Below are 19,332 nucleotides of genomic sequence, written 5' to 3'. Positions count from 1 at the left end.
GAAAAGGAGCTCAGCTAAAATTTTCTGCTGTGGCTTCTGCAAACCTCGAAGTCTTGACAAAGAACTCTGTCCATCCTCTGCAATTCCCATGTTCTTCAGCCTAGCCCAGACCCGTGGTGGTAAGCTATACAGCTCTTTGGCTGAAGCAGGATGAATGCATTTGGGAGATGGAGAATACACCTGCCTCTCTTTTTCCCATCCCTCCCTCTGTGTATTACTGGGCTTCTAGATGATCTCTTCTATGGCCATGGAAAGCAGGGACAAAAAACCACCTTGTGTTCCAGCAATGGAATTCATAGGAACAAGAATTGCTGTGTGTCAAAAGCATTATATCCTAATTGTCCATCTGGAAACTGGTAGGAGCTGAGGCTGTTTTGGGGTATCACACTATCTGGAAGGAGTAAGCCATTGCCTATCTGCATGTTCCGTTTCTTGTCTTTTGTAAAGCTCAGACCTGTGTAGAATTCATGGCAACAGCAAAGTCTCAGAGTAAAGGAAATTATTTTTATCACAAATATAAGTATATAAAAGAGTAAGGGGCCTTTCCCAGCATGGCCACCCCTTCCCAAGATCACTAGGAGACTTGAGAGTCTAAAAAGAGTCAGACGAGGAAGATTTGAAACCAGTCTGCTGACCCCAACTGCCAGCATGACAAGCTGGGTATTAGGGAAGAATTTCTAGTAATTCCGGGAGAAGTCATGATATTCCCTATTGTTTGTATTCAGTGGTTTATTGCTGACCCTGTTCAACGGGGAAGCCTGAGTTCAGGCCATGCTGTGCCTCATAATCTAGCTGGAGCAAAGTTAAAATGTGTGTCCTAGTGTGTTACCATGGATGCAGCAACTCAGACCAAATCCAAGTGACTTTCTCCATGGAATAATTTACATCAACCTCTGAATTTAATCAGCCAAAGGCAGAATGAATCAGGCTGTCCGTTTCATTGCAGCTTGCTGAATCTCTTCTGTCTGGATAAATTCATCTGGGAGGAAGCATAAATTCTTCTGTTTGCTGAACTCTGATATTATGCAGCCTGGATATTCAGTTGTGCAACCAGCAGGGTCCTTGCCAGCAGAACCATCAGTATTTTTATACAGGCATTTGCATCTAACAGTGCCACACCCTTCAGCACTGCATATTTAATCTCCGTCAGTCCGGGGAGGGAACTCTGGGACCTGACTAAGCACGGGATGAATCCTGTTATTTGGTGTCACTAATGATGTTCCATTTTATGGATTGCTTATATTGCAATTTACACGGGAAGATTTTTTTTTTGCCTGCCTGGAAAATCCAGCACCTCAGCAGACTGACAAAATGAGATCAACAGATGTGTGCTGCCTGTAAGATGCATGTGTCCGGCCGTTAGCTTTTCCTACTCTGTTTCTATGCCAAAACTATTGGCTGCAGGCTTTGTGCTTTTGCTGGCTGTAAATATGTCCAAAGGATCTGTTTGAGCACACTTCGTCAGCAAAGAATGAATCAAAAAACGTAGTCACCTTGTATACAGGCAATATTTCAGGGCACAGGAATAGACTGAGGAACCCTGTCTATGCATGTAAGCAAACCTACATCAACTTGGCGAGCATAGGAGCACCTCTGTCTAGTATAGATTATTTCAGAGTGGTGGTATTTCCTTGGAAATTATGTGGCCCTATGTTTAGTTTTATTTATCCTGCTGCTGAAGGGACTTCAGCATTTTTCTGCTGTTGTAGCAAACATGATCACATATTTATTTGTTGATGTATGTGTCCTGGTGCATGCCTGGACTTCAGTGCAGTGACATTGTCATGGCTTAGCAGGCATTTGAATGACAAATATTAAATAGTGGTGTTCTTATTAATGCATTTCTTCTGTTTCTTTGGGTTTTTTTCTACTTTTGATGGTAATGTTAATCACCGAGCAAAGGAATAAATTTATTTTTGTTCATCTAAATTTTTACAACTTCTGAGGCCAACTGTTTGGAGCTTACATTGTTTGGTATCAAAAGTAATAATGTACTCAGTATGAGCTCTTATGCAGTTAGACCATTTGGAATAGCAGGAACCACAGCGATGACTTTCCTGCCTAAACTGCAGGCTCTTCAGGAAAAGGCAGGAGGATCCCTAGTGTTCTGTTGGAAAGAGTTAAAAATCTGTCTTCATTAAACATAAAAATTATACATTTTTCAGAATGGTGCTAATTAAAGCTACTGCCATTTCTTTATTGCCATTGTTTTAATGGCATTCATTTTGTGTCTGATGGTATATTTTGGACTTTAACATATGCAATTTTGCCCCTTGTTGTTGTCTGTGCTTGAACCATCAGGCCTGAAGTATATTATCTGACAGCAAGAAGTTTAATGAAAGATCCTAATAAAAGAGCTAAGGTAGCAAAAGAAGGAGGCGTGTGTGACAGTGTTGAACAGCTGACAGAGTGTTTCTATTGATATTTCTAAAATGTTTCTATTGATTGGCTGTGAATTATATTGTCAATGGTTTCGGGAAGGAGGCTTGGGATGCTCATCTGAAATAAAAAATGTCTGAAGAGAGGGGTTTATTGAGGGGGATGGCAGGGTTACAGTTTCTAGCCAACCACAAAGCACTGTCTGCTTGCTTATTTTGTGGAAGCTTCTCAACAGAAGTGGGTTTGTATGTTTATGACTTTGCCAGATTTAGTACTAATCCTGATATTTCCATTCAAAAGAATTCACGTGCGCTACCTCTATTTGCCAATACATGGCAATAATAAAACTTCCCTGTGCAGAAGTATGTGCTTGGCTCAGGTTTGACTTGAACCCACAGAATTTAATTTGAAAAGAGCCTATAAGGTTTTGGTCTTCACAGACTCTGTTCTCTCTAGATGTATTTGCCTGTAAGCAGAAAACAACCTACTTACAAAAAGCACTGACATTATTTAACAAGATCAGTGAAAACAGCCTGTGCGTGTTGTGTGACAGCTTCTTGACTTAGTTCTATTCATGTAACTCCTGACGGTGCAACTTAAATTGTTCAGAAGCTTTCACATCACCCTGGAAATCTGGGCATATGGTATTGCACAATCTCATTTGTTTAAATTCCTAGGGGAAAAGAAACAAACAAAGAAAAAAGAATATTATACTAGAATGGCTTTTCTATACAGATAAGAGGATTTATTGTGTGAGACCTTTTTGTGGGGCACAGGACACATGAGTGTGCGTGCACATGTCTGTGGGCAGCAAGGAGAAACAAATAACGCCTCAGTGTCGGTCAGATGGGGCAGTTAATTATAGCACCAGTGTGCCAGGGCTTCACAGGGTTAAAGGTATTTTTAGAGAGGTGAGTAGGAGCAGTGGCACTCCAGAAAACGTTGGTTGTGGACAAACTAACCCCTCCTCCCACCGGAAGGTTGGTTTTGCATTTACAGCTTCAATTAAACTCCCAGTGAAGTTATTCACAAGGTTCTGCTTGAATAAAGATCTGTCCAATGGCATTTGCTGGGGGGCATATTATTCCGCCTCTCTGTACAGTGTATGATTGCAGTACAAATGGTAATAATTTTTTGAATCTTTTTAACCTTGCACATATAAGTAAAAGATGGAAAGTGGTATAGTTGTGTCTGAAGGAAGCGGAAAAATTGGGCAAAAAGAAAGTTTGAAAATACGTAAGATCAATTTGTCTGTGGATGCCACATGTCTGTTATGGGATTTCCAGTAATACAACACCTGGGATATCAGAACTGTTACGCGAAAAGGGTCCAGATCTAAATTTAATAGGATCATATTAACTTGTACTTAAAACAAGTGTTTGTCGTATTAATTTTAAATTTCAATTTATCTTTTTCTATTATGTTTTTAAGCACCTGACCTTTCAAAGGGAGTTTGATTCTGATTCTCTCAGACACTATAGCTGGGCTGCGGACACCTTGGACAATGTTAACCTTGTTTCAAGTCCAATTCATTCTGGGTAGGTCACTTAACAGATTTCCTTTATCTTTAAATGTGTATTGTTAGCTGAAGAATACAGCCTGCTGTAATGGCTGATAACATGCCTGTTCCTGCTCCAGTTGAAGCCAGTGGCAAAATTCACACTGACTTCAATGAGGGTGCTTAGTAACAGGAGTCAGTCTAAATTCTTGCATATTAAATTGAAAACTTGCTTCTGCACTTAATTTTCTGAATGCCAAACTATTCTAATCACAAGCTTCTCTTTAATAGTCCTGTTTTGCTTTTTCTCTTGCCTATGCTTGAATTTTAAGTGTCATAAGGTGGTTTTGTTTGAATTGTATTAAATTATTTGGAATACAAAATCAGAGATGTAATGTTATGCTTTCTGTTCTTTCATAGAGGAAAACATGAGGAGCTTGAATTTAAATTCTTATTTTATTTATACCTCCAAACCCCTGCCTTTTCTCCAATATCTGTACTTTGACTTAAGAGGTATTATTAATTTACTTATGAGTCATCACTGTAGTTGTGCTGCTTCTTGACAGCACCACGTAGCCTTGATTTAAATGCAATAGTAGTAATGTTTGAATGTGTATTTTAAAAATTTAGAAATCAATATGTTTAACTGAAAGGAATCATTGCATATAAAATTGTCCAGTATAAATATTTGTTGTTTAATTTTCAAGATCAGGACATAAAATTTCATATCCTTTTTCATTTATTTCCTCGTTTTGTGACTAATTACGTTCTTATAAAGAAAATGAATGCAGAACATACCAAAAGATTTTTGTTCCAAAATAGCAGCAAGTCCCACAAATCTAAAGCTACAGCCCCACAATGTAAGTCAACACCTGCTTTTGCTGAACAGAACTATACAACAGTGGATTTTTGCTCTGATACAACGCTGCATGTGGTCAATTGTTATTGCAGGAAGGTTTATCAGCAAAGGACCTCGGAGAACTGGTAGTCCACCTATTTGCATTACGGCTGGATAAACCGTTCTCGAAATACATTTAATTTCTTCATGGTCGCTAAAATGAAGAGATTCTGTAGTCCCACAGCTTAAGTAGTTCACTGTTCCTTGTTACAATATTTCTTCCCCTGATATTCAGCTCGAAATTTATTCCCTGCAGAGTAAGGCTATTTCTTGACATGGCCATGATGGTCATGGAGAACAATATCTTAGCAGTTTCTTAAAAATGGTCTGTATGTTGGAAGACTTGTAGTCCTCTCTTATAGACTAAGGTGTCTCAGATCCTCCTTGGTGGTGCACATCCCATTTTTTAATGCATGCTTGCTGCTGTCCCTTGGCTCTCCTGTCTTTGATGGTAGCTTATTTCTAAGTCAGTTTGGGCACCAGACCCCTAGAGACATGTCACCAACTCTGGATATGACAGGATCGCTACCTCTCTGGTCTGACACGTGATACCCTAATCTTAAGCAATCCAGCAATCAGAATTATCCTTTTGGTAACTGCAGTTTCTCTTGACAGATGTTTGTGATCTGCAATAATTTCTTGGTTTTTTCCTGAAATTCTACAGTCTAGTTATTTTTTCCTGTTTTGTGCTTATGTGTTTGGTTTCTTCCTTCTGTTTGCATTTGCCTTTACTATACTTAATTTTGTTGATTCTAACCACTCTTTCCATTTTAGCAAGACAGCTTTTAATTCTGGTCCTATTTTTCTAAGGCTTGTCAGACTTTCTTTCCATCCAGAATGAAAACATTAGCTTAGTACCTGGCCCAGGACAGCACAGTGAAACCTCCCTTGAAGTTTCCTTTCAGTTTAATAGTAAAGCACTGATAGTATCTCTTTTGAGGTAACTTCTCAGGTGATTGTGTACTTACCTTATCTATACTATACCTCAACTGCTGACTGTTAAATACCAAGATAGCAGTTTCACACATCCACTTGCTAAGTTACTTTGTCAAAGGAGGAAGATAAATTCCTTTGCCGTGAGTTTCTCTTTCCACTTATATTTTGACTCGTTTTTATTTTGAGGACTAGTGTTTGGCAAGTTGTAATCTCTCAGTTATCCTGTAGGCCCTGTAGATTTATTGTTGGATAATTTATTCCTGAATCTTTCTGTTAGTTGGAGTTAGACTGATTGGTCTAAAATTTTCTGGCTCTTTTTCATTCTAATACAAAGTAGGCTTGATGTTTGCAGACTGCTGGTCCTCTGGGACAGCATTTACCTGGCCCTAGTTCTAAAGTATGTTCATTACTTGTTCCAAACCTCCAAATCATGTAGTCTGTGGACATGAGATCTGTTACATCAAGTACTTCATCTCTACTCCCTTTATACATCAGTCCTGGCTAACACAGACATGGCTTCAGCTGCTGCCCAGAGATGAGGGGCTGCAGACCTGCAGCAGTGGAACAAGCTGTGGGACTGCAGGGGACGAAGAGGATCTGAGCACCAAAATATTCTCCAAACAGCTGTAGCCTTTCTGACCTATCACATTTCTGATTCGACAGATGTGGTTTAACCTAGCAGGCAGCCAGCCACTCACTCTCCCCGCCCCATGTGGGATGGGGAGAGAATCAGGGGTGGAAAAAGTAGAGTTTGTGGGTTGAGATAAAACCAGTTTAATAGGATAGTGAAGGAAGATAAAACAATAATAATCATGATGATAAAAGAGTATACAAACAAGTGATGCACAACGCAATTGCTCACCATCTGCTGACCTACTGATGCCAACCCTGCTCCTGGCCAATTCTCACTCAGTTATATCTGAGCACGACATTGTATGGTATGTTAGATCCCTTTGGTCAGTTTTGCTCAGCTGTCCTGACTGTGTCCCCTCTCAGCTTCTTGTGCACCTGCTCACCAGTCGAGCATGGGAAATAAGTCTTTGACTTAGTATAAATGTTACTTAGCAACAACTAAAAACATTGGTGTGTTATCAACATTATTCTCGTACTAAATTGAAACCAGCTACTAGGGAGGAAATTAACTCTATCCCGGTGGAAACCAGGACAACAGACAAAGTCCATCAGAAATGATGCTGTAATGACTCAATTCCTTTGTTAGATAAAACCCCTCACTCATTGTTAATTTCCTTTTCAACCGTGGCCTCATGTTATAGAATCACAGAATAACCAGGTTGGAAGAGACCCACCGGATCATCGAGTCCAACCATTCCTATCAAACACTAAACCATGTCCCTTAGCACCTCGTCCACCCGTCCCTTAAACCCCTCCAGGGAAAAGGTGAATCAACCACCTCCCTGGGCAGCCTGTTCCAGTGCCCAATGACCCTTTCTGTGAAGACTTTTTTCCTAATGTCCAGCCTAAATCTCCCCTGGCAGAGCTTGAGGCCATTATGATATGATACTCTTTGGTTTTCCTTGTTATCTTCGTCTAGGGGCAATCAACAGATGTTCCCTTTGCATCTTCCATTACCTCAGCACATCTGATATCGTGACTTTTCACTTTTCTTCTGCCAGTCTTTTTCAGCAAAGCGACTCCTTTTCTGCCTGTTTGCTGTGCTTGGTCCCCTGGCTTTGTCCCCGGTTCGTTCTGTGGCCACAGGCAGCGATACGGGGTTGCCCGCTGTCAGCAGCCCTGTGGTCTGGGTTGCCGCGCGGCCAGGGCCTGACCCCGCTGCTCTTTGCATTCCTCGGACTCCCCCGAGCTCTGCAATGTGTGCCATGCAGTGGGAGCTGCTTTGTAGTCCACTCCCTCGGATTTGCTCTTTTCCCATTTACCCACTGACAGAAGAGAGCATCAAATTTTCTTCCCATTTCTTAGCTGAGGCAGAAGGGGAATTTTGGGAGCGGGATGTGGAGATCCAGTGATGTATCGGTGAAAGGGGAACAAAGAAGGAATTGTTGGCAGTAATCTTGACTCTTCTGGTTTTTCCTTTTTTTAAGCCAAGATAATGTTTTATGTTTTTCTTTTTGAGTTCAGATAAGTTGTTTTGCCAGCATATGTTTTGAACAGGGTCCATTGTAAGCAACACATTGAAATGTGTCATGAATCCTGAGGCCTCAGGAAGGGTGCAAACCCTTCATCAAAATGACCTTCGGCTTTCGGATGTGAGCTTACTAAAACTAAAATGTGGGTGTGCTTTCTTTATGTTGCCTTTTTTAACTCCTCGGTTTTCTTAGCTGAAAGAAAAAAAAAATATGTCATGCTGCCTTCCATGCTGAGAAACTCAGAAACACTAAATGCAGTCTCGCAAGGCAGAATACATCAGATTAATTATAGTTTACTCTAACATCCTGCATGCACAGAACTCATTTTTGAAAGCAGCATAACAAATGGCATGGACTGATACTCCTTTCAAGTGTCCTGCCCTACATATACTTATGTTATACTTTGGAAAATAAACTGCTGTAGAAAAGTGCAAGAACTGGTTTTCTGTGGCACAGTGGCTTTGGGAATTAAATAAAGGAGTTGTGTTACAATAAATTCTCTGTTGACCTCAGCAAATTGCAAATGCTTTTCACTTGTCCATGTGTTTCTGCGTTTCTCAGAGAAATTACGGATTTGTGTTAATTAAATGAACGCTTCCTTTTGGATTTGTTTTCCATGCATAGCATATTTTGTATGATATAGGTCATGAGATGCAAAGCAAAAGCCAAATAATTTCTAAAGTTAGCTTACAAATGTGTTGCATTTGTTATTTTTTATTGTTATTTTTCCTTTGCGCTTATTATTGATATTTTGTGTTGCTTGCCTCTAATTATCTTAAATTAATTTTTCCCATTTGCTTTCTAAATTATTTTGCAGCTATTCCTCTCCACTTCCCCAGTATGATTCAAGGTGATAACTCTGTGCTTTCTGTGAATCCTCATTTTCTTTTCTTTTTTTTTTTTTAACTCTTTTCCCACAGAGTGTGTGTAGATGTTTGTAGTGCATCCGCCCACATCCTCATCCCTTCCATGTATTCAAGTAGAAATACCCATTAGCACTTAGCGTTGTGTTTTAGAGATCATATTGTAGTTTCCATTCTTAGTGCAGCATTAATTTAGGTAAGCATCAACTACTAATCTTTTTGATAGAAAGTGCATGAAATACTGTTTGGAATTATTGTTATTGTTTTAAAAGGTAAATTAATAAGGTAAATTAACAATTTCAAAACTAAACAAGGAAATAATTAATATGCTGTTGACCATGATTACCTTTCTGTGAGAGCAATATGCATAAAGGCTCATCTGCTAAAGTTTTTGTCTTCACTGAAGGTGGCAGTGTGGTGTAGACGTCAAAGCTGGCTATAATGGACTTGTTCCTGTGGTGGGGCAGAGACTCATGTCACAGGTTAATCTACCCTTACTGTGAGCTCTGTGCATTAGAGGTGCTGAGTCCCAGGCTGCCAAGTCTGGACTGGTGTTGGTGCCCATCATCAAACCCAGCTCAGCTATCTCTGCCCAGCCTTGAAATCTACAGCCTAAATGTGCCTGAGAAATTAGAACCTGATTTTTATAGTTACTTAGATGTAAATTCCATCAATTTTTGTATTATTTTATGTCAGTTCATTTAGGCACTTACATCTTTTTGAAAATCTTCTCCGACATACTTGCATCATTTAAATCATTTGGGTACAGAGAAGACATCCAAGTGCAAGCTTTGGCATTTTTGCATTAAATAAAACCCTCCTTTTTTTATTAATTAGGAGATGTCAGTAATCACGTAGATGATAGGCAGCTCTCCAAAACATGATTTTGTACTGAGCCATCAGGCCAAGCCCAGCCTTGCCAAGCCCCTCTGTTGCTCCATGATGCACTGACCAGATGTGCCTCCCCAGAGCAGCTGCTGTGCCAACTCCCAAGGGATGCTCCAGCCAGCCACCCCTCTGCCCCACACACTTCCGAGGAGTCTGAAGTGGCCCCATCTCCTCTGCAGACAAATCCATGCACATTTTTAAAGGGCCACCAGAGCACCGATTGTAACAGATTCCTTTCAGTGTTCTCCCTCTGGTGACCAGAGGCTGTGGGTCCCTGCTTAGCGTTTTACAGTTTCATGGTAAATGTTGTCTTGAACTCTCTTCACAGCTAGTCACGAGCTGTCTCCTTGCCAGCTCTGAAGACCAACTGCTGGCTTATCCTTCCACATGATCAGTGGCATCTGCCTTCTACCACCAGCCTTCCCTGCCCACAGTATAGAGCAGCTATAGGGAGAAAAAGCAATGTAAACATGCTGGCAGGCTAATCTTGCTCAGAGGGGGAGAGAAGGGCTGCAGGCTCTCTAGAGCTGCTGTATTTGCTTGTTACAGACTACTGTTAGCAAACAGAAAAGTGTTCAGTGAACAGAGTTTACAGGCATCTAAGATCTTGTATCTATAAATATTAAGATAACATATATAGTGTATCATATAAAGATTGAGCACATTGTTTTTGACATAGATCTAGTATTTTTAGGAAGTGTTTTATTAGCCATTCATCCAAGATGCTGTCCTGTTGAAACAATTCCTCTTATGAGGAATTGGGGTACCCTAGTGGCAACATTTGGACTTGTTCAGCAGTGTATACCGTGTGTATATTTAGGACAGAAATGTGGCTAGAATTTATTTCTATGAAAAATCTGTGAAATAGCATTGATTTTATTCCATGCTTCAGTACTGTAAAGTGTCTGGGGCTCAAGAAATTATAACCTTGGGCTAGGGTCACCTTAGTGGGCTGTTTCCCCTCCGCATCTTTACTGATGGATTTTAATCATTTTTAAGAAGGACAATGTAGCCATTTCTTTATGTGGAATTTAGTTGGGCAGCCTTTCCTGTCCTGCTTGTGTTATATTTACAGCTTGTGTCCCTGCCCACCTGTCTCCTGCAGACTGCAAAATAGAAAGTTTTGATTATACTCCTGCTTTTGTGCAGACTTTTCCCACCCATGTCGCCTGGACCTCCAAATGCAGCTTATTTGCATGCCTGGCCAATGCACGTCAGCTGTTACTTTTGATATCCCGCTGGTGTCAAAAGCAAATGTAGCTGCCTTACACAGGTTCCCATTCATACTTCAGAGAACTTGAGGGCTTTTTTAAAGAACCTTCATGACCCCTCTGGACTCTCGCCCTTAGTTCAGTTTACAGAAGGGAACCAGGAAATTGAATGGATTCTCCTGTTACTCATGGGAAGGTTTTAGTCCTTAAAAATCTGGAGGTTTTGGCAACGGCCTTGAGAATAGTGAAACTGTAGAGCCAGCTATGTCAATGTCTGCAAATCATACAGGAGGAACACACCAAAAAATGTATCGGCATCAAGACTGAGTTGGTAATTTGCATCCCTCTTGGTGCTGGCCTGTTATTACACCTTCTTCCTGAAGCTATTCTCTCTCAGCAGCTTATGGCACAGAGGAAAAAGGAAGGTATTTTAGACCTCCCCCACCGTTAGGGTTTAGCCCTGCAGGAAGCTGTATGTTTTGATCCCCATAAATTGGAAGGATTTTTGGTGCCGAGTTTTGAAACAGGCTGCAGTCTACGTTTGTTCCAGGGAGGATGCTCCACTTTCCTGTCACTGTTCTCTTAAAGACGGTAACACTTCATGTATGCAGCCTCTCAACATTTCATATGGAATAAACAACAGCTATGAATGCTTATTCTTGTTAATAGTCATTATTCCCTTGCTCATAAAAAGAATTTTATTTTAGAGTCTTCCACTCACTACTTCCAAATATAATTGCTTACTCTTCTTTAAAGGGAAAACTACTCATAGGTGGCAAGCACAATTCTAATTTAATGTAGCATTTTGCTAATGAGTGTCATCTTCACAGAGCAGCAATGGTGTGGTTTCCTCCAGAGTGCCAGCAGCCTAAAGAAAGTTCTGTACTTGCTATTCTCACTCATTCCCCATCAGTGGAAGCCTTTAGTAGCCTGGACTGACCCACCTGTGGTGCAAGCACTCGCTCTGCCAGCCATCAGGAGTGTTTGCAAATGAGGCTGTGAGGAGGTTTTGAAGACTGAGCTCTCAAAAATAATAAGCATTTTTGCTTCTCCTTTTTCTACAATGTCTGGTTCCTTTCTGCATGTGAGGCTAATCACTGTTATTTACGGACAGTAGAGCTAACGGTAACAGAGAGATGTTTTAAAGTTCTAATAAACCACTACTAATACACTACTTGTGTACTTTTAAAATCCAAATTACTCAGTAGCACCAGTTTGTTTCACCATGATGTTGCTAGACCTTTAGCAATTCCTGCTTTTGATAACCAATAGACAACATGTAAGTATAAGTTCTAAGAGAATCTTTATGTTCTTTTTAGTTTAGCTGGGATCGGGAGGACTTTTCTAATGATGTTTTCAAGGCTGCGGTGGTTGACATTTTGCTGATCTTCTGCTTGTTTTCCTTTTTCCTACAGCTTCCTGGTTAGTTTTATGGTTGATGCACGTGGGGGTTCGATGAGAGGTAGTCGGCATCATGGAATGAGGATAATTATCCCACCACGCAAGTGTACGGCGCCAACCCGCATCACCTGCCGCTTGGTAAAGAGGCATAAACTGGCCAGCCCACCACCGATGGTTGAAGGAGAAGGATTAGCCAGTAGACTTGTAGAAATGGGGCCAGCAGGGGCACAGTTTTTAGGGTGAGTTGTTCTATGAATTTCATTGTTTACGGTCATGTCGCATCTTTCATTTCCTTTATCCTGTGGATCTAATAGTTAAATATTGACCCTGCCACATTTGAGCAAGTCAGATAGGCTACTTAAATTGAAATATTAAAAAATGCCAACCTGCCATTCCTTCCAGAAAGTACCCTTATATTTTGAAGGGAGCTTTGCCTCTATGATGACTGCAGGGTGGAGCTGAAGGTAAGGAAAGCCATGAAAAGGCCAGGTCCTGCCCCATCTACTCATGCAACCTGTCTTTGAAGTCATGGGGAGTCGCACCCCTATAGCTCAGAGCAGGTTTTGACTCTCTTGCTCATAGAGTGTTGGCAAAACACTGCTGTCACAAAAAAATGTCCTAAAGTCACCCAAAGGACCCAAATATTAAGCTCTGTGCCCTGTGCTGCGGCAAATGCTCGGTTGCTGCCGTAGTTGCTGGGAGCTGTCTGTCTGTCCTGTGGAGCAAAGCCACTAAGAGCAGTGGCAGAGCACTTACTGTAGAGCATCAAGTGGTACAAATGCTAGGAACTGACTTTTTGTGTAACTTAAAATAGGGGAAACAATCCACTATGATGTGGTGCTTTTTTTTTTTCCCTAATTATAAATTTTGTTCATTACCATGAGTGGCACCCTGGTGTAAACTGCTGGTTCTGTCGGGAATGACAGCTTGTTCCTAATTTCCCCTTCTCGTTTCTCTTCCTGCTGCATGGATGTTATTCAGTAAACTGCATCTTCCTAACACTCCTCCCCCTCTAAATGAGGGTGAGAGCATGGTTAGCCGAATCCTGCAGCTTGGTCCACAAGGAACAAAATTTATTGGGTAGGATATGTACAGAAAAGATACAGAATGTCTACAGTTTTTCTTTTGTTTCCAATTTTTTGTTATTCCCATTTAGTTTTTTTTTTTTATGTTTTCTATAGCTTTCAGTTGATTTATGTCACTGAAAGAAAATCATAGTGGCTTGATTTAACACAGCTCTGCTACTACCTTGTGCTTATAGGCATGTAAAATTCACTGCCAGCATTCTGCTTTCATAACTTCTGTGCTTTTGTAATTTTTTAAATTTAAAGTGTTTCAATTGCATCAAATACATTTTAATACACAGTGACAGTCAACTTTTTATGTTCAACCCTGTGGCAGAGAAGGTATTTACAGGCCTTGAGTGAGTGTTACGGGAAGAGCACTTGTAAAATGTGATCACATAAAGTCTGTTACTTATGAAAGATTATTTAGAAAAAATGTCATTGAGTAAATGGCTTAATTCAACAAGGTTGGAGAAATACTAATATTTTCAGCTGCAAGAGGCGCTTTGTTCAAATACATTATTAAAGCCAAGTATGCTACCCAAAGGAACTGCAGTGTTTAGTCTAAAAATATAAGAATGTTTCCATATATTTTTGACCATTGTTTTCAAACCATATTGTGAAATTTATTGCATTAGGTTTTCAAAATATTGGTGAGTGTTTGGTGTTCCAAACCTGTTCAATACCTTCTCACTGAGTATTCTTGTTAAATGTCATGCACAGAATTGTGTGGTTTCTAAATATTTACAAAGACAGTATCTGAGATATTAGCCTGCAAAGATTGTACTGTAGTGGTAGTTTTCAGTTGGTACTCCTTTTGAACTAGAGAGTAAATAGCTTAAGCAATATATTTGAATTTTTGGTATTTACTTGCTGTGCACAATGGGAGGCAGCAGCTATATTCCTATTTCTTCTTCAAGCGTGCAAGATTCAAGTAATAGTCAAGATGTTCTTAAAATCATCTAAAATATGTATTAATTCAACTTTTTTTTTCTGTTTTCATGGGGAAAAATACTATCTAAGTCTTCTCCCTTGGTATTTAATGTGAAAACTGGATTTCCAACTAATTTACATTTTTCCTTATGATGGCCGTTGTGATTTCCGTGCTCTAGTAATTGATTGGTTAATGCACTCAGCACCTTGCAGGTGTACAGATCCATAGAAGCGCTGCATACTTCTCCCATCATGTGATGCTACTTTTAACCGAGTTGCTACAAAGCAGTGAAATCCTTTACAACCTCTGTAGGAAAATGATGATACTGTCTGTTTAAATGTCTTAAAGCTGCATAATCCATAATTGTTCACTTACCGTGTGATTTCAGTCGATTTGTCTTAGCATACTTGAAAATGCATATCCTGCCTGTGAAGTGTTTGGCAAAAGTGTCTGTTTTGTTAAGGAATGGCACATGAATTGAGTGGTGGTTTCTGTTGGTTGTTCACACTAACTGTTCAGTAATGCACTTGCAGTCCTCTGTTGAAGGTACATTGTCTGGTGGCATAGGTGTATTATTAACCACCTTCTCATCCCCTTTCCTTCCCCAGCGAATGTTTGACAGTAACTAATATAAATGTCATGATGTTGTTTAACTCAGAGAAATCCATTCCAAAAGGATCTAAACATTCCCCAATGATGTTTACAGTGCAGATGTTGCAGCTGTGATTTTGGGCATGAGAACCAGAAAGTGAAGCTAATGAGAAACAACCTTTTGTGTTTCTTGGGAGCTGCATCAACAGAGAGCCAGGGAGAGCTTTGAAAAGCTTGGGACTAAGTCTGAAGTTTAAAACCTACATGCATACGCAGTTCCTGCTGCAGTCAGTAGCTGTTGCATGCATTTGGGTAGCTGGACTATTTCTGAGCTGACTCTACCCCTTTAAATCTCTTGAGCCAAATCTGAATTTTGTCTACGCTAATGCCAATTAAAAGTCTGTAGTGCTTTATGTGCTGAGGGCAGGATGGATCACCTACATCCTGGGATAAATGAGCAGGGAAAACACTCCTTAGCAAAAGTTGTCACTATTTTTTCATGTAGGCAGCTGTTTCAGAAGATTTTCATTAAAATGAGCTGTATGTGAATATTTTCGGGTTATCGGCTAATTATAGTTTAAATGAAAAAGGATTGTGCAGCTTTGGGAATTCTAAATACATTTTTACCGGAATGGTGCTAACTATTTAAAATGACTGTAGTTTTCTTAAGAACTTCTCACCCATAGGAAATTAAGGGCGGTGAGGAGATACAGGATTAAAAATAATACGGTTCCTTTTTCTTTAGCCCTGTCATAGTGGAGATCCCACATTTTGGATCAATGCGAGGAAAGGAAAGAGAACTAATCGTACTTCGAAGTGAAAATGGTGAAACGTGGAAGGAGCACCAGTATGACAGCAAACACGAAGACTTAACGGAAATACTCAATGGCATGGATGAAGGTAAACGTTTTCTTGAAGCTTTAGCAAGCCTTACCTTTGTGTAGGCTTGCTAACATGAGCAGACTAAAGCAACCTAAAGTAAAACAGCGCAGGGGATATCTAACTTTGGGGAATACAGCCTGTGTTACACGTTAAACTAGTGGAAAGAGTGGAAAGAGAAATTGTTCAGCAGTGGCCTGGAGACATCCTGAAATGAGTGGTAAGTTTGGGTCTGACGTCTTGCCAAGTTTAAGCAAAGTTTCGCAGTTGCTTTACAATGTGATGTTAAGAAGGTTACTTACCTCCCAGCTGGAGGTAAACACGTTTCTGCTGCTCAGGCAGGGCCATACGAAGGTCATTCCAAACCAACACTGAAGTGTAAATATCAGTTATGTTAGACCTTCCCACAGATGCAGACCTTGGCTCATAGATCGTTCTTTGGAATGGTATTTTTAGAGGTTGCCTCCCACAAATGCACAACTTGCCTTCCTGATGCCCATCTAGGAAGTCTGTCTCCCTTGTTCTGCTTGGGTGTTGCTGTTTATATACAGAGAGTTCCCTAAGATGAGAGAAGTCAACTGTACACAGTTCATCAGAAAGTGCTGTGACAGATGGTTTCTGCAGACACATCATTGGCAAAGACAGGCTGGGGCTGAACTGATACCTTGGCACTGCTGCTTTCTTTTCCTAGCAAGTATTTTTCAATACTTGTACTGATAAACCATTGCTTGAGCTCTTTTCATCTGAGTGAGAGTGAAATAACTGTGGTTTGGACTTCTGTTTTCTGTACATGTTTATCTACAGGATTTTCTCTAGGTAACCTCCTACAGCAAGTCACACTGTGGTGGGGTACAAGCTGCAGGAAATTTCTTTCATTAAGGCTTTCATAAAAGCATTTGAATCAAATGATCAGCCTGTGAATGGCAGCTCTGAGAGGCATCTGTGAGCAAGCTCTGCCTTTGATCTTGGCCTCTCCTTGTTTGAAAAGGGCAGCCTCAGCAAAAGACGTGCTTTTGGAGAACATGGAAAGGAGAGTAGTGCTGTTGTGAGGGGCTCCCTGGACATCTGAGATTTAGTATTTTTACTAATTTCCTGGGCACCTAGGAAAGGGAAAAACAGAATGGACTTCTGTAGTATTTTCACTTCAAAGTACTTGAACTGCACATGAGCTTGTAAAAATACGAAGCCAAGACAAAGATCTGCTTGTTATGTGATGAGCTGTTATAGTTATTTATTTAGAAATAAATGTAATCCAACCAATGAAGCAGTAGGGCAGAAATGCTGCAAATGCTGGGTCAGTTGGTTTGGAAAAATACGATAAATGTCATCACAGAAGGCTACCTAAGAGCAGGGGAACAGGCAAAAGAGTGAGGTGGCCCAGGATAGTATTGCTTTGGGAAGAATTGTTTCAGCATTGAAGGCAATAGTTGCAGCCTTTCTGAAGAAAAATCTCACCACCACCTCCTCCTTCTCTGCGCTGCACGAGATAGGAGGTAATAATTTGGCATTTGGCTGAAGTGTCAGTGCCTTGTTGTCAGTGATGAGGGAGTCAGAACTGATCAGCAGCTTGCTTATCTGCTTCATGTGCTTTCCAAACTGGGCTTAGTTCAATTTGGGGTAGGAAATCTGGGCACAAAACCACTATTCTAAAGTGCTCCAAATTGCATCACTGATGAAAGAGCTCTCCAGAGGTGCCATATGGATAAATTCACAATTTACAGAGAGGGGAGCTCAATAAATAAAAACACTTTATGGGCATGAAGCCTTCAGTACTTAGAGCCTAAAATAATAACTTCACAATTTGGAGCCAGAGTACAACTTCCTGAACTGCTAAGAGTTTCAGTGCCTTTTCCCTTCTGGTGAACTGTAGTTTGAGATTAGTGGGTGTATGTAAAGTCAGTGAATCACAGAAAGTGTGACAGACACTGGACTATTCCTTTAGAGTAAAAGTATTTAGCACCTTAAAAGCCAAGCTACAGAAATTGGCCTTTTACCAATCCAGACAATCATTTATGAGAGGGAAAGGAGAAAAAATACTGCAAACACACCCAGAGCATTGTGTTGATTATCTGTTCAGTCTATTTTAGCTTAATCCTTCTCTAGTTAGAAAAACAAAAGGAAAAAAACAAACCCTGCATTAAAATAGTACAGGGGTCTTGACAAAATTCTGCTCCAATTAAGTGTGTAAAAGCTCTTCCAAGCAATGACAGAAAATTATGAATTTGTGCTGTTAAGAGTGGGTTGGTGTTTTTCATCTGAACTTTTACTGGTTTGTTTCAAAATACTGCAAGTAGACTTGGCTCTGAAGCAGTACCTTGTATCTCAAGAGCCATAACTTTGGAAGTTTTATTCCAGGTATGAACTCTGGAGACAGAAGCAACCTTTAATTGAAATTAAAAGCAGCCACATAGTCAGTCATTTCCAGAAATTTAGTGTGTCTGTGAGAAAATCCATCTGCACAATGGTCTCTAAATGCCCTAGCTTGCTGCAGAAGTGCCCATCTTCTTATTAAAAACAGCTGGTCCATTTTGTGTTAAATGTGCTGTGATTCACTAATTCTTTCCTTTCTGTGCAGTGAAGGAGGGCAACCAAACTTTTATTCCCAGCTCCCTATTATGCTGAATTTTTAAAGATGCAGTTTGCTCCTCCGTTGTGTTTTTACTGGTTTGCTCTTCCACTTAGCTAGTGGGGATGAGAGAGAGGAGATCTTTGCTCCTCGCCTTCACATGGGGACTGCTGAAAACCTGCCTGTTCCTTGCTGGAAGCAGCACCATCTGCTGGAAAACCACGGCTCAGGCTCAGAATAATCCAGAGCAGGAGGCAACACTTCAGGGCACTAAAGGCTGGATTAAATAATAACAGAACTTTGCTTTAATTATCATGACAGAACAATGAATTGTGATGTAGAGAGTCAGTGTTTCTTTGGTTCCATCAGGTTTCTACTTCAGTGTTTCTTTGCTTCCATCAGGTTTCTACTTAAATACTTCTTATTCTAGAGATGGTGCTGTATTTAGGCAAATATAGGGCTGAGGGAATACAGGGAACTTGGCATTTTTAGGAAGAGGAGGAGTTTGGTTCCAAACACAAAAGTAGCGATTCACAGCTGTTGGCCATACTACATTTATTTCAACTTGAAATCAAGTAAAATATAAACTAACTTGGTATGTTATTTTATGTTATTAGGACAAGCTCTCTGTGTTTTAATTGGTAAATAGGTTGTTTTTAACCAAGCTTCTTTTAGATATAACTTGTTTGCTTTTTACATTCCTGCACCCTTTCTAGGTGCCTGTAGACAAATTGTGGGCATAAATGGACACACTGGAGTAGCTAATCTTTCGACAGGCATTTGCAAACTAATGAGCGAGCCAAGAAATGCAAATATTTGTGGCTACAATATGCTTGCAGCTGCTCAGTGTGGTTTCATATGGGAAGCAGGAGTTTTTACATAACTACTTCTTTGAATCTGCAGATCAAACCAGAGCGTGACCTTGTGTATACTTGAAGTTTAAAATACCACCATAAATCACTCTGCAGTGGCTTTGCCACATTTCCAGGAGGAGTTTTTAAATATATTGCTGTTAAACTTTGTGTTGTGAATGGGAAGATAAGAGACTGTGCAAAAATAGACAAAAGAGCACATAAAGGGCATTGCCTTATTTGAGGATAAAACCTCCCTCTGGCATTG

General features: G+C 40.3%; 1 protein-coding gene across 5 annotated transcripts in view; it reads left to right on the top strand.

Annotated features, from left to right (window-relative positions):
• The window catches only part of ANK3 (ankyrin 3), a 345,846-nt gene that overhangs the window by 277,693 nt on the left and 48,821 nt on the right, over window positions 1-19,332 (top strand). For 3 of the 5 annotated variants that reach the window (XM_069864355.1, XM_069864354.1, XM_069864353.1), the window contains exons 27-30: window positions 3,811-3,917; window positions 8,634-8,666; window positions 12,194-12,418; window positions 15,514-15,668. In XM_069864355.1, coding sequence (XP_069720456.1) covers window positions 3,811-3,917; window positions 8,634-8,666; window positions 12,194-12,418; window positions 15,514-15,668 — 520 coding nt within the window. The remainder of the gene's footprint in view (window positions 1-3,810; window positions 3,918-8,633; window positions 8,667-12,193; window positions 12,419-15,513; window positions 15,669-19,332) is intronic. The other 2 variants (XM_069864352.1, XM_069864356.1) reach the window with 1 other exon arrangement.

The sequence above is a fragment of the Phaenicophaeus curvirostris genome, chromosome 9 (genome assembly GCF_032191515.1).
Source record: "Phaenicophaeus curvirostris isolate KB17595 chromosome 9, BPBGC_Pcur_1.0, whole genome shotgun sequence".
NCBI classification, from domain to species: Eukaryota; Metazoa; Chordata; class Aves; order Cuculiformes; family Cuculidae; genus Phaenicophaeus; species Phaenicophaeus curvirostris.
This window is presented reverse-complemented; position numbering and strand designations above follow the sequence as displayed.